At 47.2% G+C, this 24,686-nt stretch overlaps 1 protein-coding gene across 1 annotated transcript in view; it reads left to right on the top strand.

Moving 5' to 3' along the window:
- The window catches only part of SPEF2 (sperm flagellar 2), a 126,922-nt gene that overhangs the window by 79,126 nt on the left and 23,110 nt on the right, over nt 1-24,686 (top strand). Inside the window, exons 24-28 of the mRNA XM_077281690.1 lie at nt 19,391-19,528; nt 20,874-21,034; nt 22,616-22,799; nt 23,359-23,509; nt 23,920-24,051. Of these exons, the coding sequence (XP_077137805.1) occupies nt 19,391-19,528; nt 20,874-21,034; nt 22,616-22,799; nt 23,359-23,509; nt 23,920-24,051 (766 nt within the window). The remainder of the gene's footprint in view (nt 1-19,390; nt 19,529-20,873; nt 21,035-22,615; nt 22,800-23,358; nt 23,510-23,919; nt 24,052-24,686) is intronic.

Below are 24,686 nucleotides of genomic sequence, written 5' to 3'. Positions count from 1 at the left end.
CCACCACTAGGGGGAGCTCCCTGTATACAGAGATACATGATAAGATCCTGTCTGCAGCCACCACTAGGGGGAGCTCCCTGTATACAGAGATACATGGTAAGATCCTGTATGCAGCCACCACTAGGGGGAGCTCCCTGTATACAGAGATACATGATAAGATCCTGTCTGCAGCCACCACTAGGGGGAGCTCCCTGTATACAGAGATACATGATAAGATCCTGTCTGCAGCCACCACTAGGGGGAGCTCCCTGTATACACAGATACATGATAAGATCCTGTCTGCAGCCACCACTAGGGGGAGCTCCCTGTATACAGAGACACATGATAAGATCCTGTCTGCAGTCACCACTAGGGGGAGCTCCCTGTATACAGAGACACATGATAAGATCCTGTCTGCAGCCACCACTAGGGGGAGCTCCCTGTATACAGAGATACGTGATAAGATCCTGTCTGCAGCCACCACTAGGGGGAGCTCCCTGTATACAGAGATACATGATAAGATCCTGTCTGCAGCCACCACTAGGGGGAGCTCCCTGTATACAGAGATACATGATAAGATCCTGTCTGCAGTCACCACTAGGGGGAGCTCCCTGTATACAGAGACACATGATAAGATCCTGTCTGCAGTCACCACTAGGGGGAGCTCCATGTATACAGAGACACATGATAAGATCCTGTCTGCAGCCACCACTAGGGGGAGCTCCCTGTATACAGAGATACATGATAAGATCCTGTCTGCAGCCACCACTAGGGGGAGCTCCCTGTATACAGAGATACGTGATAAGATCCTGTCTGCAGCCACCACTAGGGGGAGCTCCCTGTATACAGAGATACGTGATAAGATCCTGTCTGCAGCCACCACTAGGGGGAGCTCCCTGTATACAGAGATACATGATAAGATCCTGTCTGCAGTCACCACTAGGGGGAGCTCCCTGTATACAGAGACACATGATAAGATCCTGTCTGCAGTCACCACTAGGGGGAGCTCCCTATATACAGAGACACATGATAAGATCCTGTCTGCAGCCACCACTAGGGGGAGCTCTGTTGTGAATTCTGTTTTTGGGCTCCCTCTGGTGGTTACTGGTGGTACTGGCTGACTTTTGTCTTGCACCTGTTCCCATCAGGAAACTGGGAGTTTCCTATTTAGTCTGGCTTCTCAGTCATTCTAGTGCCGGCAATCAATGTTACCAGAGCACTTCTGTTGCTTGCTACCTGCTCCAAGTCTGCAATTCAGCTAAGTTGGATCTTTGGCATTTTTTGTGTTTGTTTGTCCAGCATGCATTTATATTTCTCTTGCTGCTGGAAGCTCTAGTGATCTGAAATTACTACTCCGGTGTTATGAGTTGATAACGGAGTTAAAGTAATTTCAGGATGGCTGTTTAGGGTTTTGAGGTGACCGCGAAGTCCTCTTTTGTATTTTCTGCTATCTAGTCAGAGGGCCTCTCTTTGCTGAATCTATATTCATACTGCGTACGTGTTTTCCTCTTACCTAACCGTTATTATATGTGGGGGGCTACTATCACTTTTGGGGTTTCCCTGGAGGCAAGCCAGGTCTGTGTATTCCTCTACTAGGGGGTAACTAGATCTCCGGCTGGTGCGAGGTGTCTAGGGATAATCGTAGGCACACCCCCTGGCTACTATTAGTTGCGTGTTAGGTTCAGCGTCGCGGTCATCTGAGATACCATCCTTCCTAGAGCTAGTCTGTTTTTGCCTGAGTCCCTGCCATTGGGAACCATGACAGTATTGCCGGCCGCAAATGTATTAAAGGTATTGGCTGAAGAAAGAGAGAAAAGAAGAAGTTTCTGACACTTTTTTTTTTTTTTTTTTTTTTACTCAGAAGTTCTGTCTAGCCAGAATTGCAATCTGCTGCTTTTTTCTCTCCTCTTAACCCCTGAATGGCTCAGATCTCAGCTGTTGAGAAATGGATATCCAGAGTTTAGCTACAGGCCTGAGTGCTCTTGCTTCTAAGGTTCAAAATATCCAAGACTATGTTATACATGCTCCTATGTCAGAACCCAAGATTCCTATACCTGAGTTCTTTTCTGGAGATAGATCTCGTTTTTTGAATTTTAAGCACAATTGTAAATTGTATCTTTCTCTGAGATCTCGCTCCGCTGGAGACTCCGCTCAGCAGGTTAAAATTGTGATTTCCTTGTTGCGGGGTGACCCCCAGAATTGGGCATTTGCATTGGCACCAGGGGATCCTGCGCTGCTCAATGTGGATGCGTTTTTTCTGGCACTGGGGTTGCTCTATGAGGAACCTAATTTGGAGATTCAGGCTGAAAAGGCCTTGATAGCCCTCTCTCAAGGGCATGATGAAGCTGAAATATATTGTCAAAAATTTCGAAAATGGTCTGTGCTTACTCAGTGGAATGAGTGCGCCCTGGCGGCGAATTTCAGAGAAGGTCTCTCTGACACCGTTAAAGATGTCATGGTGGGGTTTCCTACGCCCACAGGTCTGAATGAATCCATGACTATGGCTATTCAGATTGATCGGCGTTTACGGGAGCGCAAACCTGTGCACCATTTGGCGGTGTCTTCTGAGCAGGCACCGGAGATTATGCAATGTGATAGAATTCTGTCCAGAAGTGAACGGCAGAATTATAGGCGTAAAAATGGGTTGTGCTTCTACTGTGGTGATTCTGCTCATGTTATATCAGCATGCTCTAAACGCACAAAAAAGGTTGATAAGTCTTTTGCAATTGGCACTTTACAGTCTAAGTTTATTTTGTCTGTAACTTTGATCTGTTCATTATCATCTATTACCGTGGATGCCTATGTGGATTCTGGCGCTTCCTTGAGTCTTATGGATTTGTCCTTTGCCAGACGCTGTGGGTTTAGCCTAGAGCCTTTGGAAGTTCCTATCCCTCTGAAGGGTATCGACTCCACACCATTGGCTAGGAATAAACCACAATACTGGACACAAGTGACTATGTGTATGACTCCTGACCATCGGGAGGTGATTCGCTTCCTTGTGTTGTATAACTTGCATGATGTCTTAGTGCTTGGATTGCCATGGTTGCAAACTCATAATCCAGTCCTTGACTGGAAAACAATGTCTGTGTTAAGCTGGGGATGTCAGGGGGCTCATGGGGAAGTACCTTTGGTTTCCATTGCTTCATCTACTCCCTCTGAAATTCCGGCATTTTTGTCTGACTATTGTGATGTTTTTGAGGAGCCCAAACTTAGTTCTCTCCCCCCTCACAGGGATTGCGATTGTGCTATAGACTTGATTCCGGGCAGCAAGTTTCCCAAGGGTCGTTTGTTTAATCTGTCTGTGCCTGAGCATGCTGCTATGCGGGAGTATATTAAGGAGTCCTTGGAAAAGGGACATATCCGTCCATCCTCATCCCCTTTAGGAGCAGGTTTTTTTTTCGTGGGTAAAAAAGATGGCTCCCTGAGGCCCTGTATTGATTATCGCCTGTTGAATAAGATTACAGTCAAATACCAGTATCCTTTGCCACTATTGACTGATTTATTTGCTCGTATTAAAGGGGCAAAGTGGTTCTCTAAGATTGATCTTCGGGGTGCGTATAATTTGGTGCAGATTAAGCAGGGAGATGAGTGGAAAACTGCATTTAATACGCCCGAGGGCCATTTTGAGTATTTGGTAATGCCTTTTGGTCTTTCTAATGCTCCTTCAGTCTTTCAGTCCTTTATGCACAATATTTTCCGTAAATACCTGGATAAATTTATGATTGTGTATTTGGATGATATTTTGATTTTTTCGGATGACTGGGAGTTGCATGTTCAACAGGTTAGGAAGGTTTTTCAGGTTTTGCGGGCCAATTCTTTGTTTGTAAAGGGTTCAAAGTGTATTTTTGGGGTTCAGAAGATCTCCTTTTTGGGGCATATTTTTTCCCCTTCTTCTGTTGAGATGGATCCTGTCAAGGTTCGGGCTATTTGTGATTGGACGCAGCCTACTTCCCTGAAGAGTCTTCAGAAGTTCTTGGGCTTTGCTAATTTCTATCGTCGATTTATAACTGGGTTTTCAAGTGTTGCTAAACCTCTGACTGATTTGACTAAGAAGGGTGCTGATGTTGCCAATTGGTCCTCTGCGGCTGTGGAGGCCTTTCGGGAGCTTAAGCGCCGCTTTTCTTCCGCCCCTGTGTTGCGCCAGCCTGATGTTTCGCTCCCTTTTCAGGTCGAGGTTGATGCTTCCGAGATTGGAGCGGGGGCGGTTTTGTCGCAGAGAAGTCCCGATTGCTCAGTGATGAGACCATGTGCATTCTTCTCTCGAAAGTTTTCGCCCGCCGAGCGAAATTATGATGTCGGTAATCGGGAGCTCTTGGCTATGAAGTGGGCATTTGAGGAGTGGCGTCATTGGCTTGAGGGTGCTAGACATCAGGTGGTGGTCTTGACTGATCACAAGAATCTGATTTACCTTGAGTCTGCCAGGCGTCTGAATCCTAGACAGGCGCGCTGGTCGTTGTTTTTCTCCCGGTTTAATTTTGTGGTTTCATACTTGCCGGGTTCAAAAAATGTGAAGGCAGATGCCCTTTCTAGGAGTTTTGAGCCTGACTCCTCTGGTGATTCTGAGCCTACGGGTATCCTTAAGGATGGGGTGATTTTGTCTGCTGTCTCCCCAGACTTGCGACGTGCTTTGCAGGAGTTTCAGACTGATAGGCCTGATCGTTGTCCGCCTGGGAGACTGTTTGTTCCAGATGAATGGACCAGTAGAGTCATCTCGGAGGTTCATTCTTCTGTGTTGGCAGGTCACCCTGGAATTTTTGGTACCAGAGATTTGGTGGCCAGGTCCTTCTGGTGGCCTTCCCTGTCTCGGGATGTGCGTGCCTTTGTACAGTCTTGTGATGTTTGTGCTCGGGCCAAGCCTTGCTGTTCTCGGGCTAGTGGATTGTTGTTGTCCTTGCCTATTCCGAAGAGGCCGTGGACGCACATCTCTATGGACTTTATCTCGGACCTCCCGGTTTCTCAGAAAATGTCCGTCATTTGGATGGTGTGTGACCATTTTTCTAAGATGGTTCATTTGGTACCCTTGCCCAAATTGCCTTCTTCATCTGAGTTGGTTCCTTTATTTTTTCAGAATGTGGTTCGTTTACATGGTATCCCGGAAAACATCGTTTCTGACAGGGGGTCTCAATTTGTGTCTAGGTTCTGGCGAGCGTTCTGTGCCAGGATGGGCATTGATTTGTCTTTTTCGTCTGCATTCCATCCTCAGACTAATGGCCAGACGGAGCGAACTAATCAGACCTTGGAGACTTATTTGAGGTGTTTTGTGTCTGCTGATCAGGATGATTGGGTCGCCGTTTTGCCATTGGCAGAGTTTGCCCTCAATAATCGGGCCAGTTCTGCCACTCTGGTTTCTCCTTTCTTTTGCAATTCAGGGTTTCACCCTCGTTTTTCATCTGGCCAGGTGGAATCTTCGGATTGCCCTGGAGTGGACACGGTGGTGGATAGACTGCACCGGATTTGGAGTCATGTGGTGGACAATTTGAAGTTGTCTCAGGAGAAGACTCAGCAGTTTGCTAATCGTCATCGTCGTGTGGGTCATCATCTCCGCGTTGGGGACTTGGTGTGGTTATCTTCTCGTTTTGTCCCTATGAAGGTCTCTTCTCCTAAGTTTAAACCTCGGTTCATAGGTCCTTATAAGATTTTGGAGATTCTTAATCCTGTATCTTTTCGTTTGGACCTACCAGCATCTTTCACCATTCATAATGTCTTCCATCGGTCGTTGTTGCGGAGGTACGAGGTACCGGTTGTTCCTTCTGTTGAGCCTCCTGCTCCTGTGCTGGTGGAGGGTGAATTGGAGTATGTTGTGGAGAAGATTTTGGACTCTCGCGTTTCCAGACGGAGACTTCAATATTTGGTTAAATGGAAGGGATACGGTCAGGAGGATAATTCTTGGGTGACTGCCTCCGATGTTCATGCCTCTGATTTGGTTCGCGCCTTTCATAGGGCGCATCCAGATCGCCCTGGTGGTTCTCATGAGGGTTCGGTGCCCCCTCCTTAAGGGGGGGGTACTGTTGTGAATTCTGTTTTTGGGCTCCCTCTGGTGGTTACTGGTGGTACTGGCTGACTTTTGTCTTGCACCTGTTCCCATCAGGAAACTGGGAGTTTCCTATTTAGTCTGGCTTCTCAGTCATTCTAGTGCCGGCAATCAATGTTACCAGAGCACTTCTGTTGCTTGCTACCTGCTCCAAGTCTGCAATTCAGCTAAGTTGGATCTTTGGCATTTTTTGTGTTTGTTTGTCCAGCATGCATTTATATTTCTCTTGCTGCTGGAAGCTCTAGTGATCTGAAATTACTACTCCGGTGTTATGAGTTGATAACGGAGTTAAAGTAATTTCAGGATGGCTGTTTAGGGTTTTGAGGTGACCGCGAAGTCCTCTTTTGTATTTTCTGCTATCTAGTCAGAGGGCCTCTCTTTGCTGAATCTATATTCATACTGCGTACGTGTTTTCCTCTTACCTAACCGTTATTATATGTGGGGGGCTACTATCACTTTTGGGGTTTCCCTGGAGGCAAGCCAGGTCTGTGTATTCCTCTACTAGGGGGTAACTAGATCTCCGGCTGGTGCGAGGTGTCTAGGGATAATCGTAGGCACACCCCCTGGCTACTATTAGTTGCGTGTTAGGTTCAGCGTCGCGGTCATCTGAGATTCCATCATTCCTAGAGCTAGTCCGTTTTTGCCTGAGTCCCTGCCATTGGGAACCATGACAGAGCTCCCTGTATACAGAGATACATGATAAGATCCTGTCTGCAGCCACCACTAGGGGGAGCTCCCTGTATACAGAGATACATGGTAAGATCCTGTCTGCAGTCACCACTAGGGGGAGCTCCCTGTATATAGAGATACATGATAAGATCCTGTCTGCAGTCACCACTAGGGGGAGCTCCCTGTATACAGAGACACATGATAAGATCCTGTCTGCAGCCACCACTAGGGGGAGCTCCCTGTATACAGAGATACATGATAAGATCCTGTCTGCAGCCACCACTAGGGGGAGCTCCCTGTATACAGAGATACATGGTAAGATCCTGTCTGCAGTCACCACTAGGGGGAGCTCCCTGTATATAGAGATACATGATAAGATCCTGTCTGCAGCCACCACTAGGGGGAGCTCCCTGTACACAGAGATACATGATAAGATCCTGTCTGCAGTCACCACTAGGGGGGGCTCCCTGTATACAGAGATACATGATAAGATCCTGTCTGCAGCCACCACTAGGGGGAGCTCCCTGTATACAGAGATACATTATAAAATTCTGTCTGCAGTCACCACTAGGGGGAGCTCCCTGTATACAGAGATACATGATAAGATTTTGTCTGCAGTCACCACTAGGGGGAGCTCCCTGTATACAGAGATACATGATAAGATTTTGCCTGCAGCCACCACTAGGGGGAGCTCCCTGTATACAGAGATACATGATAAGATTCTGTCTGCAGTCACCACTAGGGGGAGCTCCCTGTATACAGAGATACATGATAAGATTCTGTCTGCAGTCACCACTAGGGGGAGCTCCCTGTATACAGAGATACATGATAAGATTCTGTCTGCAGTCACCACTAGGGGGAGCTCCCTGTATACAGAGATACATGATAAGATTCTGTCTGCAGTCACCACTAGGGGGAGCTCCCTGTATACAGAGATACATGATAAGATTCTGTCTGCAGCCACCACTAGGGGGAGCTCCCTGTATACAGAGATACATGATAAGATTTTGCCTGCAGCCACCACTAGGGGGAGCTCCCTGTATACAGAGATACATGATAAGATTCTGTCTGCAGTCACCACTAGGGGGAGCTCCCTGTATACAGAGATACATGATAAGATTTTGCCTGCAGCCACCACTAGGGGGAGCTCCCTGTATACAGAGATACATGATAAGATTCTGTCTGCAGTCACCACTAGGGGGAGCTCCCTGTATACAGAGATACATGATAAGATTCTGTTTGCAGTCACCACTAGGGGGGAGCTCCCTGTATACAGAGATACATGATAAGATTTTGCCTGCAGCCACCACTAGGGGGAGCTCCCTGTATACAGAGATACATGATAAGATTCTGTCTGCAGCCACCACTAGGGGGAGCTCCCTGTATACAGAGATAAGTGATAAGATCCTGTCTGCAGCCACCACTAGGGGGAGCTCCCTGTATACAGAGATACATGATAAGATCCTGTCTGCAGACACTACTAGGGGGAGCTCCCTGTATACAGAGATACATGGTAAGATCCTGTCTGCAGTCACCACTAGGGGGAGCTCCCTGTATACAGAGATACATTATAAAATTCTGTCTGCAGCCACCACTAGGGGGAGCTCCCTGTATACAGAGATACAAGATAAGATTCTGTCTGCACTCACCACTAGGGGGAGCTCCCTGTATACAGAGATACATGATAAGATTCTGTCTGCAGTCACCACTAGGGGGAGCTCCCTGTATATAGAGATACATGATAAGATTTTGCCTGCAGCCACCACTAGGGGGAGCTCCCTGTATACAGAGATACATGATAAGATTCTGTCTGCAGTCACCACTAGGGGGAGCTCCCTGTATACAGAGATACATGATAAGATTCTGTCTGCAGTCACCACTAGGGGGAGCTCCCTGTATACAGAGATACATGATAAGATTCTGTCTGCAGTCACCACTAGGGGGAGCTCCCTGTATACCGAGATACATGATAAGATTTTGCCTGCAGCCACCACTAGGGGGAGCTCCCTGTATACCGAGATACATGATAAGATTCTGTCTGCAGTCACCACTAGGGGGAGCTCCCTGTATACAGAGATACATGATAAGATTCTGTCTGCAGTCACCACTAGGGGGAGCTCCCTGTATACAGAGATACGTGATAAGATCCTGTCTGCAGACACCACTAGGGGGAGCTCCCTGTATACAGAGATACATGGTAAGATCCTGTCTGCAGTCACCACTAGGGGGAGCTCCCTGTATACAGAGATACATTATAAAATTCTGTCTGCAGCCACCACTAGGGGGAGCTCCCTGTATACAGAGATACATGATAAGATTTTGCCTGCAGCCACCACTAGGGGGAGCTCCCTGTATACAGAGATACATGATAAGATTCTGTCTGCAGCCACCACTAGGGGGAGCTCCCTGTATACAGAGATACATGATAAGATCCTGTCTGCAGCCACCACTAGGGGGAGCTCCCTGTATACAGAGATTCATGATAAGATCCTGTCTGCAGACACCACTAGGGGGAGCTCCCTGTATACAGAGATACCTGATAAGATCCTGTCTGCAGCCACCACTAGGGGGAGCTCCCTGTATACAGGGATACCTGATAAGATCCTGTCTGCAGCCACCACTAGGGGGAGCTCCCTGTATACAGAGATTCATGATAAGATCCTGTCTGCAGACACCACTAGGGGGAGCTCCCTGTATATAGAGATACATGATAAGATCCTGTCTGCAGCCACCACTAGGGGGAGCTCCCTGTATACAGAGATACATGATAAGATCCTGTCTGCAGTCACCACTAGGGGGAGCTCCCTGTATACAGAGATACATGATAAGATCCTGTCTGCATCCACCACTAGGGGGAGCTCCCTGTATACAGAGATACATGATAAGATCCTGTCTGCAGCCACCACTAGGGGGAGCTCCCTGTATACAGAGATACATGATAAGATCCTGTCTGCATCCACCACTAGGGGGAGCTCCCTGTATACAGAGATACATGATAAGATCCTGTCTGCAGTCTCCACTAGGGGGAGCTCCCTGTATACAGAGATACATGATAAGATTATGTCTGCAGCCACCACTAGGGGGAGCTCCCTGTATACAGAGATACATGATAAGATCCTGTCTGCAGTCTCCACTAGGGGGAGCTCCCTGTATACAGAGATACATGATAAGATTCTGTCTGCAGCCACCACTAGGGGGAGCTCCCTGTATACAGAGATACATGATAAGATCCTGTCTGCAGCCACCACTAGGGGGAGCTCCCTGTATACAGGGATACATGATAAGATCCTGTCTGCATCCACCACTAGGGGGAGCTCCCTGTATACAGAGATACATGATAAGATCCTGTCTGCAGCCACCACTAGGGGGAGCTCCCTGTATACAGAGATACATGATAAGATCCTGTCTGCAGTCTCCACTAGGGGGAGCTCCCTGTATACAGAGATACATGATAAGATCCTGTCTGCAGCCACCACTAGGGGGAGCTCCCTGTATACAGAGATACATGATAAGATCCTGTCTGCAGTCTCCACTAGGGGGAGCTCCCTGTATACAGAGATACATGATAAGATCCTGTCTGCAGTCTCCACTAGGGGGAGCTCCCTGTATACAGAGATACATGATAAGATCCTGTCTGCAGCCACCACTAGGGGGAGCTCCCTGTATACAGAGATACATGATAAGATCCTGTCTGCAGCCACCACTAGGGGGAGCTCCCTGTATACAGGGATACATGATAAGATCCTGTCTGCAGCCACCACTAGGGGGAGCTCCCTGTATACAGAGATACATGATAAGATCCTGTCTGCAGCCACCACTAGGGGGAGCTCCCTGTATACAGAGATACATGATAAGATCCTGTCTGCATCCACCACTAGGGGGAGCTCCCTGTATACAGAGATACATGATAAGATCCTGTCTGCAGTCTCCACTAGGGGGAGCTCCCTGTATACAGAGATACATGATAAGATCCTGTCTGCAGCCACCATTAGGAGGAGCTCCCTGTATACAGGGATACATGATAAGATCCTGTCTGCATCCACCACTAGGGGGAGCTCCCTGTATACAGAGATACATGATAAGATCCTGTCTGCAGCCACCACTAGGGGGAGCTCCCTGTATACAGAGATACATGATAAGATCCTGTCTGCATCCACCACTAGGGGGAGCTCCCTGTATACAGAGATACATGATAAGATTCTGTCTGCAGCCACCACTAGGGGGAGCTCCCTGTATACAGAGATACATGATAAGATCCTGTCTGCAGTCACCACTAGGGGGAGCTCCCTGTATACAGAGATACATGATAAGATCCTGTCTGCAGCCACCATTAGGAGGAGCTCCCTGTATACAGAGATACATGATAAGATCCTGTCTGCAGTCTCCACTAGGGGGAGCTCCCTGTATACAGAGATACATGATAAGATCCTGTCTGCAGTCTCCACTAGGGGGAGCTCCCTGTATAGTGATACATGATAAGATTCTGTCTGCAGCCACCACTAGGGGGAGCTCCCTGTATACAGAGATACCTGATAAGATCCTGTCTGCAGCCACCACTAGGGGGAGCTCCCTGTATATAGAGATACATCATAAGATCCTGTCTGCAGCCACCACTAGGGGGAGCTCCCTGTATACAGAGATTCATGATAAGATCCTGTCTGCAGACACCACTAGGGGAAGCTCCCTGTATGTAGAGATACATCATAAGATCCTGTCTGCAGCCACCACTAGGGGGAGCTCCCTGTATACAGAGATACATGATAAGATCCTGTCTGCGGTCACCACTAGGGGGAGCTCCCTGTATACAGAGATACATGATAAGATCCTGTCTGCATCCACCACTAGGGGGAGCTCCCTGTATACAGAGATACATGATAAGATCCTGTCTGCAGCCACCACTAGGGGGAGCTCCCTGTATACAGAGATACATGATAAGATCCTGTCTGCATCCACCACTAGGGGGAGCTCCCTGTATACAGAGATACATGATAAGATCCTGTCTGCAGTCTCCACTAGGGGGAGCTCCCTGTATACAGAGATACATGATAAGATTATGTCTGCAGCCACCACTAGGGGGAGCTCCCTGTATACAGAGATACATGATAAGATCCTGTCTGCAGTCTCCACTAGGGGGAGCTCCCTGTATACAGAGATACATGATAAGATTCTGTCTGCAGCCACCACTAGGGGGAGCTCCCTGTATACAGAGATACATGATAAGATCCTGTCTGCAGCCACCACTAGGGGGAGCTCCCTGTATACAGGGATACATGATAAGATCCTGTCTGCATCCACCACTAGGGGGAGCTCCCTGTATACAGAGATACATGATAAGATCCTGTCTGCAGCCACCACTAGGGGGAGCTTCCTGTATACAGAGATACATGATAAGATCCTGTCTGCAGTCTCCACTAGGGGGAGCTCCCTGTATACAGAGATACATGATAAGATCCTGTCTGCAGCCACCACTAGGGGGAGCTCCCTGTATACAGAGATACATGATAAGATCCTGTCTGCAGTCTCCACTAGGGGGAGCTCCCTGTATACAGAGATACATGATAAGATCCTGTCTGCAGTCTCCACTAGGGGGAGCTCCCTGTATACAGAGATACATGATAAGATCCTGTCTGCAGCCACCACTAGGGGGAGCTCCCTGTATACAGATACATGATAAGATCCTGTCTGCAGCCACCACTAGGGGGAGCTCCCTGTATACAGGGATACATGATAAGATCCTGTCTGCAGCCACCACTAGGGGGAGCTCCCTGTATACAGAGATACATGATAAGATCCTGTCTGCAGCCACCACTAGGGGGAGCTCCCTGTATACAGAGATACATGATAAGATCCTGTCTGCATCCACCACTAGTGGGAGCTCCCTGTATACAGAGATACATGATAAGATCCTGTCTGCAGTCTCCACTAGGGGGAGTGTTGTGAATTTGCTTTTTGCTCCCTCTAGTGGTTACTAGTTTTTTGACTCTGGTTTTTCTGTCATTCCTTTTATCCGCACCTGGGTCGTTAGTTAGGGGTGTTGCTATTTAAGCTCCCTGGACCTTCAGTTCAATGCCTGGCAACGTAGTTATCAGAGCTAGTCTGCTGTGCTCTTGTCTACTGATCCTGGTTCCAGTTATATCAGCTAAGTCTGCCTTTTGCTTTTTGCTATTTGTTTTGGTTTTGTATTTTTGTCCAGCTTGTTCCAAATCTATATCCTGACCTTTGCTGGAAGCTCTAGGGGGCTGGTGTTCTCCCCCCGGACCGTTAGACGGTTCGGGGGTTCTTGAATTTCCAGTGTGGATTTTGATAGGGTTTTTGTTGACCATATAAGTTACCTTTCTTTATTCTGCTATCAGTTAGCGGGCCTCTCTGTGCTAAACCTGGTTCATTTCTGTGTTTGTCATTTCCTCTTACCTCACCGTCATTATTTGTGGGGGGCTTCTATCCAGCTTTGGGGTCCCCTTCTCTGGAGGCAAGAAAGGTCTTTGTTTTCCTCTACTAGGGGTAGCTAGATTCTCCGGCTGGCGCGTGTCATCTAGAATCAACGTAGGAATGATCCCCGGCTACTTCTAGTGTTGGCGTTAGGAGTAGATATATGGTCAACCCAGTTACCACTGCCCTATGAGCTGGATTTTTGTATTCTGCAGACTTCCACGTTCCTCTGAGACCCTCGCCATTGGGGTCATAACAGTTTGCCAGGCCAGTATTAAATGTTTAATGCATTGCAGAAGAGGGATTATAAGAAAGAAGATTCTGAGTTTTTTTTTTTTCTCTCCTTCCCCTTTACCTCAGAGTGGCTATGCTTGCTGCAGACATGAATGTCCAGACCTTGATTACAAGTGTGGACCAGCTGGCTACTCGTGTGCAGGGCATACAAGACTATGTTATCAGAAATCCTAGGTCAGAACCTAAAATACCGATTCCTGAACTGTTTTCCGGAGACAGGTTTAAGTTTAGGAATTTCGTGAATAATTGTAAATTGTTTTTGTCCCTGAGACCCTGTTCATCAGGAGATTCTGCTCAGCAAGTAAAAATTGTTGTTTCGTTCTTACGGGGCGACCCTCAGGATTGGGCTTTTTCGCTGGCGCCAGGAGATCCGGCATTGGCTGATCTTGATGCGTTTTTTCTGGCGCTCGGTTTACTTTATGAGGAACCCAATCTTGAGATTCAGGCAGAAAAGGCCTTGCTGGCTATGTCTCAGGGGCAGGACGAGGCTGAAGTGTATTGCCAAAAATTTCGGAAATGGTCCGTGCTGACACATTGGAACGAGTGTGCACTGGCCGCTAATTTTAGAAATGGCCTTTCTGAAGCCATTAAGAATGTTATGGTGGGTTTTCCCATTCCCGCAGGTCTGAATGATACTATGGCACTGGCTATTCAAATTGACCGGCGGTTGCGGGAGCGCAAAACCGCAAATTCCCTCATGGTGTTGTCTGAACAGACACCTAATTCGGTGCAATGTGATAGAAAAACCGCAAATTCCCTCATGGTGTTGTCTGAACAGACACCTGATGTGATGCAATGTGATAGAAAAACCGCAAATTCCCTCATGGTGTTGTCTGAACGGACACCTGATTTGATGCAATGTGATAGAATCCTGACTAGAAATGAGCGGAAAATTCATAGACGCCGGAATGGCTTGTGCTACTACTGTGGTGATTCTACACATGTTATCTCAGCATGCTCTAAACGTATAGCTAAGGTTGTTAGTCCTGTCACCGTTGGTAATTTGCAACCTAAATTTATTCTGTCTGTAACTTTGATTTGCTCACTGTCATCTTATCCTGTCATGGCGTTTGTAGATTCAGGTGCTGCCCTGAGTCTCATGGATCTCTCATTTGCTAAGCGCTGTGGTTTTACTCTTGAACCATTAGAAAATCCTATTCCTCTTAGGGGTATTGATGCTACGCCATTGGCTGCAAATAAACCGCAGTATTGGACACAGGTTACCATGTGCATGACTCCTGAACACCGCGAGGTGATACGTTTCCTGGTTTTACATAAAATGCATGATTTGGTTGTTTTAGGGCTGCCATGGTTACAGACCCATAATCCAGTCCTGGACTGGAAGGCTATGTCAGTCTCAAGTTGGGGCTGTCGTGGTATTCATGGTGATTCCCCGCCGGTGTCTATTGCTTCCTCTACGCCTTCGGAAGTTCCGGAGTATTTGTCTGATTATCAGGATGTCTTCAGTGAGTCTGAGTCCAGTGCACTGCCTCCTCATAGGGACTGTGACTGTGCTATAGATTTGATCCCAGGCAGTAAATTTCCTAAGGGAAGACTGTTTAATCTGTCGGTACCTGAACATACCGCTATGCGTTCATATATCAAGGAGTCTCTGGAAAAAGGACATATTCGTCCGTCTTCTTCCCCTCTTGGTGCGGGATTCTTTTTTGTGGCAAAAAAGGACGGATCTTTGAGACCTTGTATTGATTATCGGCTTTTAAATAAGATCACTGTCAAATTTCAGTATCCTTTACCGCTGTTGTCTGACTTGTTTGCCCGGATTAAGGGGGCCAAGTGGTTCACCAAGATAGACCTTCGTGGTGCGTACAACCTTGTGCGCATTAAGCAAGGTGATGAATGGAAAACCGCATTCAATACGCCCGAAGGTCATTTTGAGTACTTGGTGATGCCTTTTGGGCTCTCCAATGCGCCTTCAGTTTTTCAGTCCTTTATGCATGACATTTTCCGGAAGTATCTGGATAAATTTTTGATTGTTTATCTGGATGATATTTTGGTTTTTTCTGATAATTGGGATTCGCATGTGGAGCAGGTCAGGTTGGTCTTTAAAATTTTGCGTGAAAATTCTTTGTTTGTCAAGGGCTCAAAGTGTCTCTTTGGTGTACAGAAGGTTCCCTTTTTGGGGTTCATTTTTTCCCCTTCTGCTGTGGAGATGGACCCAGTCAAGGTCCGAGCTATTCTTGATTGGACTCAGCCCTCGTCAGTTAAGAGTCTTCAGAAGTTCTTGGGCTTCGCTAACTTCTACCGTCGTTTTATCGCTAATTTTTCTAGCATTGTGAAACCTTTGACGGATATGACCAAGAAGGGCTCCGATGTAGCTAACTGGGCTCCTGCTGCCGTGGAGGCTTTCCAGGAGTTGAAACGCCGGTTTACTTCGGCGCCTGTTTTGTGCCAGCCTGACGTCTCACTTCCCTTTCAGGTTGAGGTGGATGCTTCGGAGATTGGGGCAGGGGCCGTTTTGTCGCAGAGAGGCCCTGGTTGCTCTGTTATGAAACCTTGTGCCTTTTTCTCTAGGAAGTTTTCGCCTGCCGAGCGAAATTATGATGTGGGCAATCGGGAGTTGTTGGCCATGAAATGGGCATTTGAGGAGTGGCGTCATTGGCTCGAGGGTGCTAAGCATCGTGTGGTGGTCTTGACTGATCACAAAAATCTGATGTATCTCGAGTCTGCTAAACGCCTTAATCCGAGACAGGCCCGCTGGTCATTGTTTTTCTCCCGCTTTGATTTTGTTGTCTCGTATTTACCAGGTTCAAAGAATGTGAAGGCCGATGCTCTTTCTAGGAGCTTTGTGCCTGATGCTCCTGGAGTCGCTGATCCTGTTGGTATTCTTAAAGATGGAGTTATCTTGTCAGCTATTTCTCCGGATCTGCGACGTGTGTTGCAGAGATTTCAGGCTGATAGGCCTGAGTCTTGTCCACCTGACAGACTGTTTGTCCCGGATAAGTTGACCAGCAGAGTCATTTCCGAGGTTCATTCCTCGGTGTTGGCAGGTCACCCGGGAATTTTTGGCACCAGAGATCTGGTGGCCAGGTCCTTTTGGTGGCCTTCCTTGTCAAGGGATGTGCGGTCATTTGTGCAGTCCTGTGGGACTTGTGCTCGAGCTAAGCCTTGCTGTTCTCGTGCCAGCGGTTTGCTCTTGCCCTTGCCTGTCCCGAAGAGACCTTGGACACATATCTCCATGGATTTCATTTCTGATCTTCCGCTATCTCAGGGCATGTCCGTTATCTGGGTGATATGTGATCGCTTCTCCAAGATGGTCCATTTGGTCCCTTTGCCTAAGCTGCCTTCCTCTTCCGATCTGGTTCCTGTGTTTTTCCAGAACGTGGTTCGTTTGCACGGCATCCCTGAGAATATTGTGTCAGACAGAGGATCCCAGTTCGTTTCCAGGTTCTGGCGATCCTTTTGCAGTAGGATGGGCATTGATTTGTCGTTTTCGTCTGCTTTCCATCCTCAGACTAATGGACAGACGGAGCGAACCAATCAGACTTTGGAGGCTTATTTGAGGTGTTTTGTCTCTGCTGATCAGGACGATTGGGTGACATTCTTGCCGTTGGCTGAGTTTGCCCTTAATAATCGGGCTAGTTCCGCCACCTTGGTTTCGCCTTTTTTCTGCAACTCTGGTTTCCATCCTCGCTTTTCTTCGGGTCATGTGGAGCCTTCTGACTGTCCTGGGGTGGATTCTGTGGTGGATAGGTTGCAGCAGATCTGGAATCATGTGGTGGACAACCTGAAGTTGTCACAGGAGAAGGCTCAGCGCTTTGCCAACTGCCGCCGCGGTGTGGGTCCCCGACTACGCGTTGGGGATTTGGTGTGGCTTTCTTCCCGCTTTGTTCCTATGAAGGTCTCCTCTCCCAAATTTAAACCTCGTTTTATTGGGCCTTACAAGATATTGGAAATCCTTAATCCTGTATCTTTTCGTCTGGATCTTCCTGTGTCGTTTGCTATTCACAATGTATTTCATAGGTCCTTGTTGCGGCGGTACATTGTGCCTGTAGTTCCTTCTGCTGAGCCTCCTGCTCCGGTGTTGGTTGAGGGCGAGTTGGAGTACGTGGTGGAGAAGATCTTGGATTCTCGCCTCTCCAGGCGGAGGCTTCAGTACCTGGTCAAGTGGAAGGGCTATGGTCAGGAAGATAATTCCTGGGTGGTCGCCTCTGATGTTCATGCGGCCGATTTAGTTCGTGCCTTTCATGCCGCTCATCCTGATCGCCCTGGTGGTCGTGGTGAGGGTTCGGTGACCCCTCACTAAGGGGGGGGTACTGTTGTGAATTTGCTTTTTGCTCCCTCTAGTGGTTACTAGTTTTTTGACTCTGGTTTTTCTGTCATTCCTTTTATCCGCACCTGGGTCGTTAGTTAGGGGTGTTGCTATTTAAGCTCCCTGGACCTTCAGTTCAATGCCTGGCAACGTAGTTATCAGAGCTAGTCTGCTGTGCTCTTGTCTACTGATCCTGGTTCCAGTTATATCAGCTAAGTCTGCCTTTTGCTTTTTGCTATTTGTTTTGGTTTTGTATTTTTGTCCAGCTTGTTCCAAATCTATATCCTGACCTTTGCTGGAAGCTCTAGGGGGCTGGTGTTCTCCCCCCGGACCGTTAGACGGTTCGGGGGTTCTTGAATTTCCAGTGTGGATTTTGATAGGGTTTTTGTTGACCATATAAGTTACCTTTCTTTATTCTGCTATCAGTTAGCGGGCCTCTCTGTGCTAAACCTGGTTCATTTCTGTGTTTGTCATTTCCTCTTACCTCACCGTCATTATTTGTGGGGGGCTTCTATCCAGCTTTGGGGTCCCCTTCTCTGGAGGCAAGAAAGGTCTTTGTTTTCCTCTACTAGGGGTAGCTAGATTCTCCGGCTGGCGCGTGTCATCTAGAATCAACGTAGGAATGATCCCCGGCTACTTCTAGTGTTGGCGTTAGGAGTAGATATATGGTCAACCCAGTTACCACTGCCCTATGAGCTGGATTTTTGTATTCTGCAGACTTCCACGTTCCTCTGAGACCCTCGCCATTGGGGTCATAACAGGGGAGCTCCCTGTATACAGAGATACATGATAAGATCCTGTCTGCAGCCACCATTAGGAGGAGCTCCCTGTATACAGGGATACATGATAAGATCCTGTCTGCATCCACCACTAGGGGGAGCTCCCTGTATACAGAGATACATGATAAGATCCTGTCTGCAGCCACCACTAGGGGGAGCTCCCTGTATACAGAGATACATGATAAGATCCTGTCTGCATCCACCACTAGGGGGAGCTCCCTGTATACAGAGATACATGATAAGATCCTGTCTGCAGCCACCACTAGGGGGAGCTCCCTGTATACAGAGATACATGATAAGATCCTGTCTGCAGCCACCACTAGGGGGAGCTCCCTGTATACAGAGATACATGATAAGATCCTGTCTGCATCCACCACTAGGGGGAGCTCCCTGTATACAGAGATACATGATAAGATTCTGTCTGCAGCCACCACTAGGGGGAGCTCCCTGTATACAGAGATACATGATAAGATCCTGTCTGCAGTCTCCACTAGGGGGAGCTCCCTGTATAGTGATACATGATAAGATCCTGTCTGCAGCCACCACTAGGGGGAGCTCCCTGTATACAGAGATACATGGTAAGATTCTATCTGCAGCGATAGAATCTTATCATGTATCTCTGTATACAGGGAGCTCCCCCTAGTGGTGGCTGCAGACAGGATCTTATCATGTGTCTCTGTATACAGGGAGCTCCCCCTAGTGGTGGCTGCAGACAGAATCTTATCATGTATCTCTGTATACAGGGAGCTCCCCCTAGTGGTGGCTGCAGACAGGATCTTATCATGTATCTCTGTATACAGGGAGCTCCCCCTAGTGGTGGCAGCAGACATCTATAATATTATGTATGTGAAGAGGCGTGTAGGCTACATTACAAGGTGGAGATTCTCTTGAATTCTATATTTTTACTTTTTGATGATTTTTCTTTTTTTTCCTTTAAAGGATTTAAGAGATCGTCTCTGGGATATCTGCGACAACAGGAAGGAGGAGGCCGAGCAGGAGCGGACTGAGCTTATGAGTGACGGATGGCTGGAGGATCGTCTGGGGATTCTCATGAACCATTTCTTTTCATTGATGCAGGTATTTGTATGTGACTGTGCTCCCACAGATTGGGGGGTACTGCGATCTCCTTAGGGTTAAAACCAAACAAATAGAGCAAAAAAGTCCACATGTACATAATTAAATGTAAAATTATCAACACTATTTTTATTAAAGAAAATACATATGACAATAACACCATATATTAGTACAAAAAAAGTGTGCAAGCATGTACCAAGCACACTATAAGACAGGAGGAAATACAATAGGGAGGAAGCATGACAGAAAAAATGCTGAGCGGAGGGGTACTATTAGTAATCTCTTATCATTCCAGAGTATGCCAAACAAACACCTATTATTAGAGCAAGGGGCCCAGAGGTATCCTATGCAGTTTAACAGCACATGCTTAGGTGAAATGTACAGTAGGCTTACCCATTGTTAGCGGTCACAGAGAGTACCCCCTCCTCCTCACCGCCCCCGAACGCACGTTTCGCTTAATAGCTTTCTCAACAGGGATCTCCTTAGGGTGCGACTAATGATCACTGGGGGGGTCTGACCTCCTCCAGAGATGGGATCTCCAGTGATCAGCAGTGAGTGCCCCCCGGAGCTCCACCATGTCTGATCCCACTGTACACATTAGACCATTGATGGATGCTGCGGGATCTGCCTTGTGGAGCTGATTATGGGGGTCACATAGGGCAGCGGACCCCCCATTACATTATAGAGGACCTGACATCACTCCTATGGTGCGGCAGCCGCTGCAGGTGGAAGATGAGATCAGTAGTAACGGCCTCCGCAGACGCTGATCTTTGGGAATGTGGTTTGTGTGCAGTTCCCAGGCGCGGGCATCATCACACCCACATGGCAGCTGCTGGCGTCGTCCCCCCCCTCACCCACCATGGTAAGCCGTCACACTATACCTATGCGCCAATGAGACCTTTAATTTAAAGGGGTTATCCGACACCGCTCCATTCCACCGTCATAATGAAAAATACACATCGTGGTGCTGGGAAACCGTTCGCCGTACATTTTTTTTTTCTTCACCATGGGTCATTAACAGGTTAATTATCACAGGGAACCTTAAAGACAGTGGGGGGGAAAGGGAGGGGATGCGGATAACTACAGGAAGCGCAGAACGCACCGCGGAGACCACGACGTGACACTTTTAGAAACTCCAAAAACTTTTTTGGATACTTTTTTTTTTCCTTTTTTGTTACATGTCTGTTTGTATCTTTTTTCTTTGTAAATTAAATATATCAGTGATCTTCCTTTAATCTGGAATCCGATAATCCAGAAAGCCTCATAAGCCCCCCATATATACTGTATATGTATAGCAATCATGGAGGGTTAACGCTGGACACTAAGGAGCACTCCTCTGTCACCGCAGGTGGAGGTGGACCGTTTCCAGGACACCGCACGGTTTCTTCGCGATTACTACGAAGGGATGGAGAATAAAATCCCAGCGGAGATTGTGCAGGGGTTCGTCCGCCTCCCCCTCCTGGACATCTCTAATTCCGGCTCCGCGGATGACTCCGACAACCCTAGAAGGTAAAAACGTCACATTATGTCCTATACGGTTGTCACCAAACTGAGCAGCATTTTTATATTCATTTATTCATTTATTTATTTGTGTGTTTACAATCGCCGCGTGTTACAGTATCACCGGTACAATTATGGAGATATATTAAAAAAAAAAAAAAAAAAGTTAACATAAATACATATTTATTGATACCATTTGGCAAAAAAAAAAAAAAACGCAATTCTGAGGGTTTTTTTTTCCTTTTTTATGGCATTTACCGAAGGGGTTTATTTTAGATTTTGTTAGATCGGACTTATATGGACACCACGATACTGATTACGTGTATTTTATTAATTAATTTATTTTTAATAGGGAAAATTGGGGGAGTCATTTAGTGGGGGAGTCATTTGAATTTTCTTTTTATTTTATTTCTGTATTTTTAAGGTTTTTGTTTTTTGCTTTTTATTAAACTTTGTTGGGGAGTCATTTGAATTTTTATGTTATTTTTTTCTGTATTTTTAAGGTTTTTTTTGTTTTTTTTTAACTTTGTTGGGTAGTCATTTGAATTCTTATTTAATTTTTTTCTGTATTTTTAAGGTTTTTTTTGTTTTTTTTAAACTTTGTTGGGGAGTCATTTGAATTCTTATTTAATTTTTTTCTGTATTTTTAAGGGTTTTTTTGTTTTTTTTAAACTTTGTTGGGGAGTCATTTGAATTTTTTATTTTATTTTTTCTGTATTGTTAAGGGTTTTTTTTTTTTACTTTATTTTGGTCCCACAGTATTGTAGTATATAGTATAAATCGCTGTCTCCTATGAAGCCCAGCCACTGTGCACTGTCATGACAAGCATGGCGGCTCTCGTCATCTTGTATCTCAGCCCCGATCTGATCTGATATGTGTCCTGGAAGAAACCTTCTGCGAAGTGCAGCGAGACGTCGGGGTTCTCAGAAGTCGATCTTCGTCATCAGAAGTTTTTTGCTGTTTCGGCCCAGCCAGTTCCCCTCTATGTTCATCTATTCCATTCCGGACTGATACATTGTAACAAAGCACCAGAGAGATCGCTGCATCCGCTCCTCAGCTGAGAGCAGGACAAGCTGTGTGCCAGGCTGCTAATTGGAAACCAGCGTTCTCATTCACTGACAGCAAACAGGAATCTTATAAAATTGTCAAAAATTGACAAATAAAGTCAATTTAAAAAGTTAAAGAATAAGCTTAAAGGGTTATTCCCGTCTCTAAGATCCTACCCTAATATGTAGTAGGTGTAATAATAATAATAATATTAGTAATAGTTCTTCTGATTTGCGATGTTGTTTACCCCATGTGCTGGGCAATGCAGCAGCTTAGGTATCCATGGTTACAATTACAACTGCTAGTGCTAGTGGTCGTAACCATGGATATCTAAGCTACTGCAATGCCCTGCACATGGGGTAAGCAATATAGCCAATCAGAAGAACTATACATTTCTAATTGGAGGTATTTGCCAATATTATTATTATATCTACTACATGTTTGGCGCTCCGTCTGGCCACGGCCAACAAGATCGGGTACTAAAAGCTGCGAAGTTCTGATGATGCAGAATTACTTTTCACGCCTTCTGTTTCCCGATCGAAGGATCCCGCTGGTTCCCAGAAGACCCCCGACTCCAGAGGTGAACGTGGGAAAGCTGAAAAGTAAACCGGCCGCTGGCAAAGGGAAGGAGGACGCCAGCGCGGAGGTGACGGGGCAGCCGCCCGAAGCCGATCAGAGGCTCGTTCACGACACGTGGCAGTCCGCGCTGTCAGCCATCGCTAACATGGTATGCCGGGACGTGCCCTGCATATTGTAGGGGGGCACAGCGCTACTATTGATGGACGGGTCAGGTCAGTGGGGGCTGGGGATTCATATCTTGCTCATCTAAGGATAGGCCTTCAGTTTTAAAGAAGTGGATACCCCTTTAAGGGCGCGTGCTGTCCTGAATACAACCAAAATGCACATAGTTATGGGGGTACTAAAGCAAGACTATGGGGGCGGACAGAAGGTTACAGACCCCTGCCCTAAGGATATCTGTGCACCCCCCAAACCCAGGCCGGTTCCACATCATGGCTGACCCCCTATTGAGGCCTCACCAGGGGCCCCCAGGGTCACTATATCTCATTGTATCAGTGCCCCCAGCACTAGAGCAGCTGTGTTTGGGGGAAGGGGTTGTCTGGAGTTTAGGTGAGGTGAATCCCCCCCATCGGGCATGTCTCTCATCCAGAGGTTTTAGTGGTGGTCCGCCACTCCTATATCCCCCTTATTATATGCTTCCTGTGTGTTGGGGCGCACTCACTTTTATGTATCTCCCATTTATACTCCTCTTTTACGCCCCCTGACAGGTATCGGCTGAAAAGCAACGTCTGGAGGCGGAGGAGGAGAAGGAGCGGCAACTATCGGAACTGAAGGAAAGAGAGAGAGTGAGAGCCCCCCCAACGGCGTCCCGAGACAGTCAGAAAGGGGCGAAAAAGAAGTCACCCAACAGGAAAAAAGGTGAGCGCCCACTAGTGGCAGTTATAGGGCTATTACAGCTGGCACTGCTATAGTGGTATTATGGATAACATTGTTATGGAGGTATTATGGCTGGCACTGTTATGGGGGTATTATGGCTGGCACTGTTATGGGGGTATTATGGCTGGAAGTGTAATGGGGGTATTGTGGCTGGCACTGTTATGGGGATATTATGGCTGGCAGTGTAATGGGGGTATTGTGGCTGGCACTGTTATGGGGGTATTATGGCTGGCAATGTAATGGGGGTATTGTGGCTGGCACTGTTATGGGGGTATTATGACTGCGATTGTTATGGGGTATTATGGCTGGCACTGTTATAGGGGTATTATGGTTGCCATTGTACAGAGGGTACATTCTCTAGTCCAGGTTTCCATATATTTGTATTATCCCAGGGGGTAAATCGCCAGGACCTGCCGCCCCTACACCACCACCCGCAGCCCCCGAGGACGACTCCGAGCTGCAGAAAAAACAGGAATGTAAAATGAAAATGAAGCAGGAATATCTGGCAGCTCTGGAGTACGAAGGTTGGTAATAATAAGAGCGAAAAGTAACACTGTCCTATGGCCCCGAAACCAGGGAGCAAAACAAACCCTCCTCATGGGCCCTAGACTCATAGGTGTAACCCCTCTCCTCCTCCAGACCAGCAGGGAACAACACAAGAACCCTCGTCTTCCTCCCTTGTCTGACGGTTATACACTTATTTCTTTGCTCTCGATCACCAGGGAATAAATATTATTCTCTGTGATACCCCGGGGTCCCCGGACCTTTAGGTATTAATCCCTCTTGTCACGCAGGAGCACCCAGGAATGAAGTATACAGCTATTTTTCTCCTCTAGATGACAGATACAGGGGGCCGTACATATACAGACCACCACAGCTGCAGCCCCCGATATGATGCTGAACCTTTTTTCTTTTTTTTATTATTATTCTCTAGTCACCCTCACCGACAGCACCATAGGAGGATACTCCCTGCCCTAATAGTCACGCTCCACGACAGGACCATAGGAGGATACTCGTCTCCCTAATAATCACCCTCCACGACAGCACCATAGGACGATACTCCCTGCACTAATAGTCACCCTCCACGACAGGACCATAGGAGGATACTCCCCTCCCTAATAGTCACCCTCCACGACAGGACCATAGGAGGATACTCCTC

Source organism: Ranitomeya variabilis, chromosome 1 (genome assembly GCF_051348905.1).
Source record: "Ranitomeya variabilis isolate aRanVar5 chromosome 1, aRanVar5.hap1, whole genome shotgun sequence".
Lineage (NCBI taxonomy): Eukaryota > Metazoa > Chordata > Amphibia > Anura > Dendrobatidae > Ranitomeya > Ranitomeya variabilis.
This window is presented reverse-complemented; position numbering and strand designations above follow the sequence as displayed.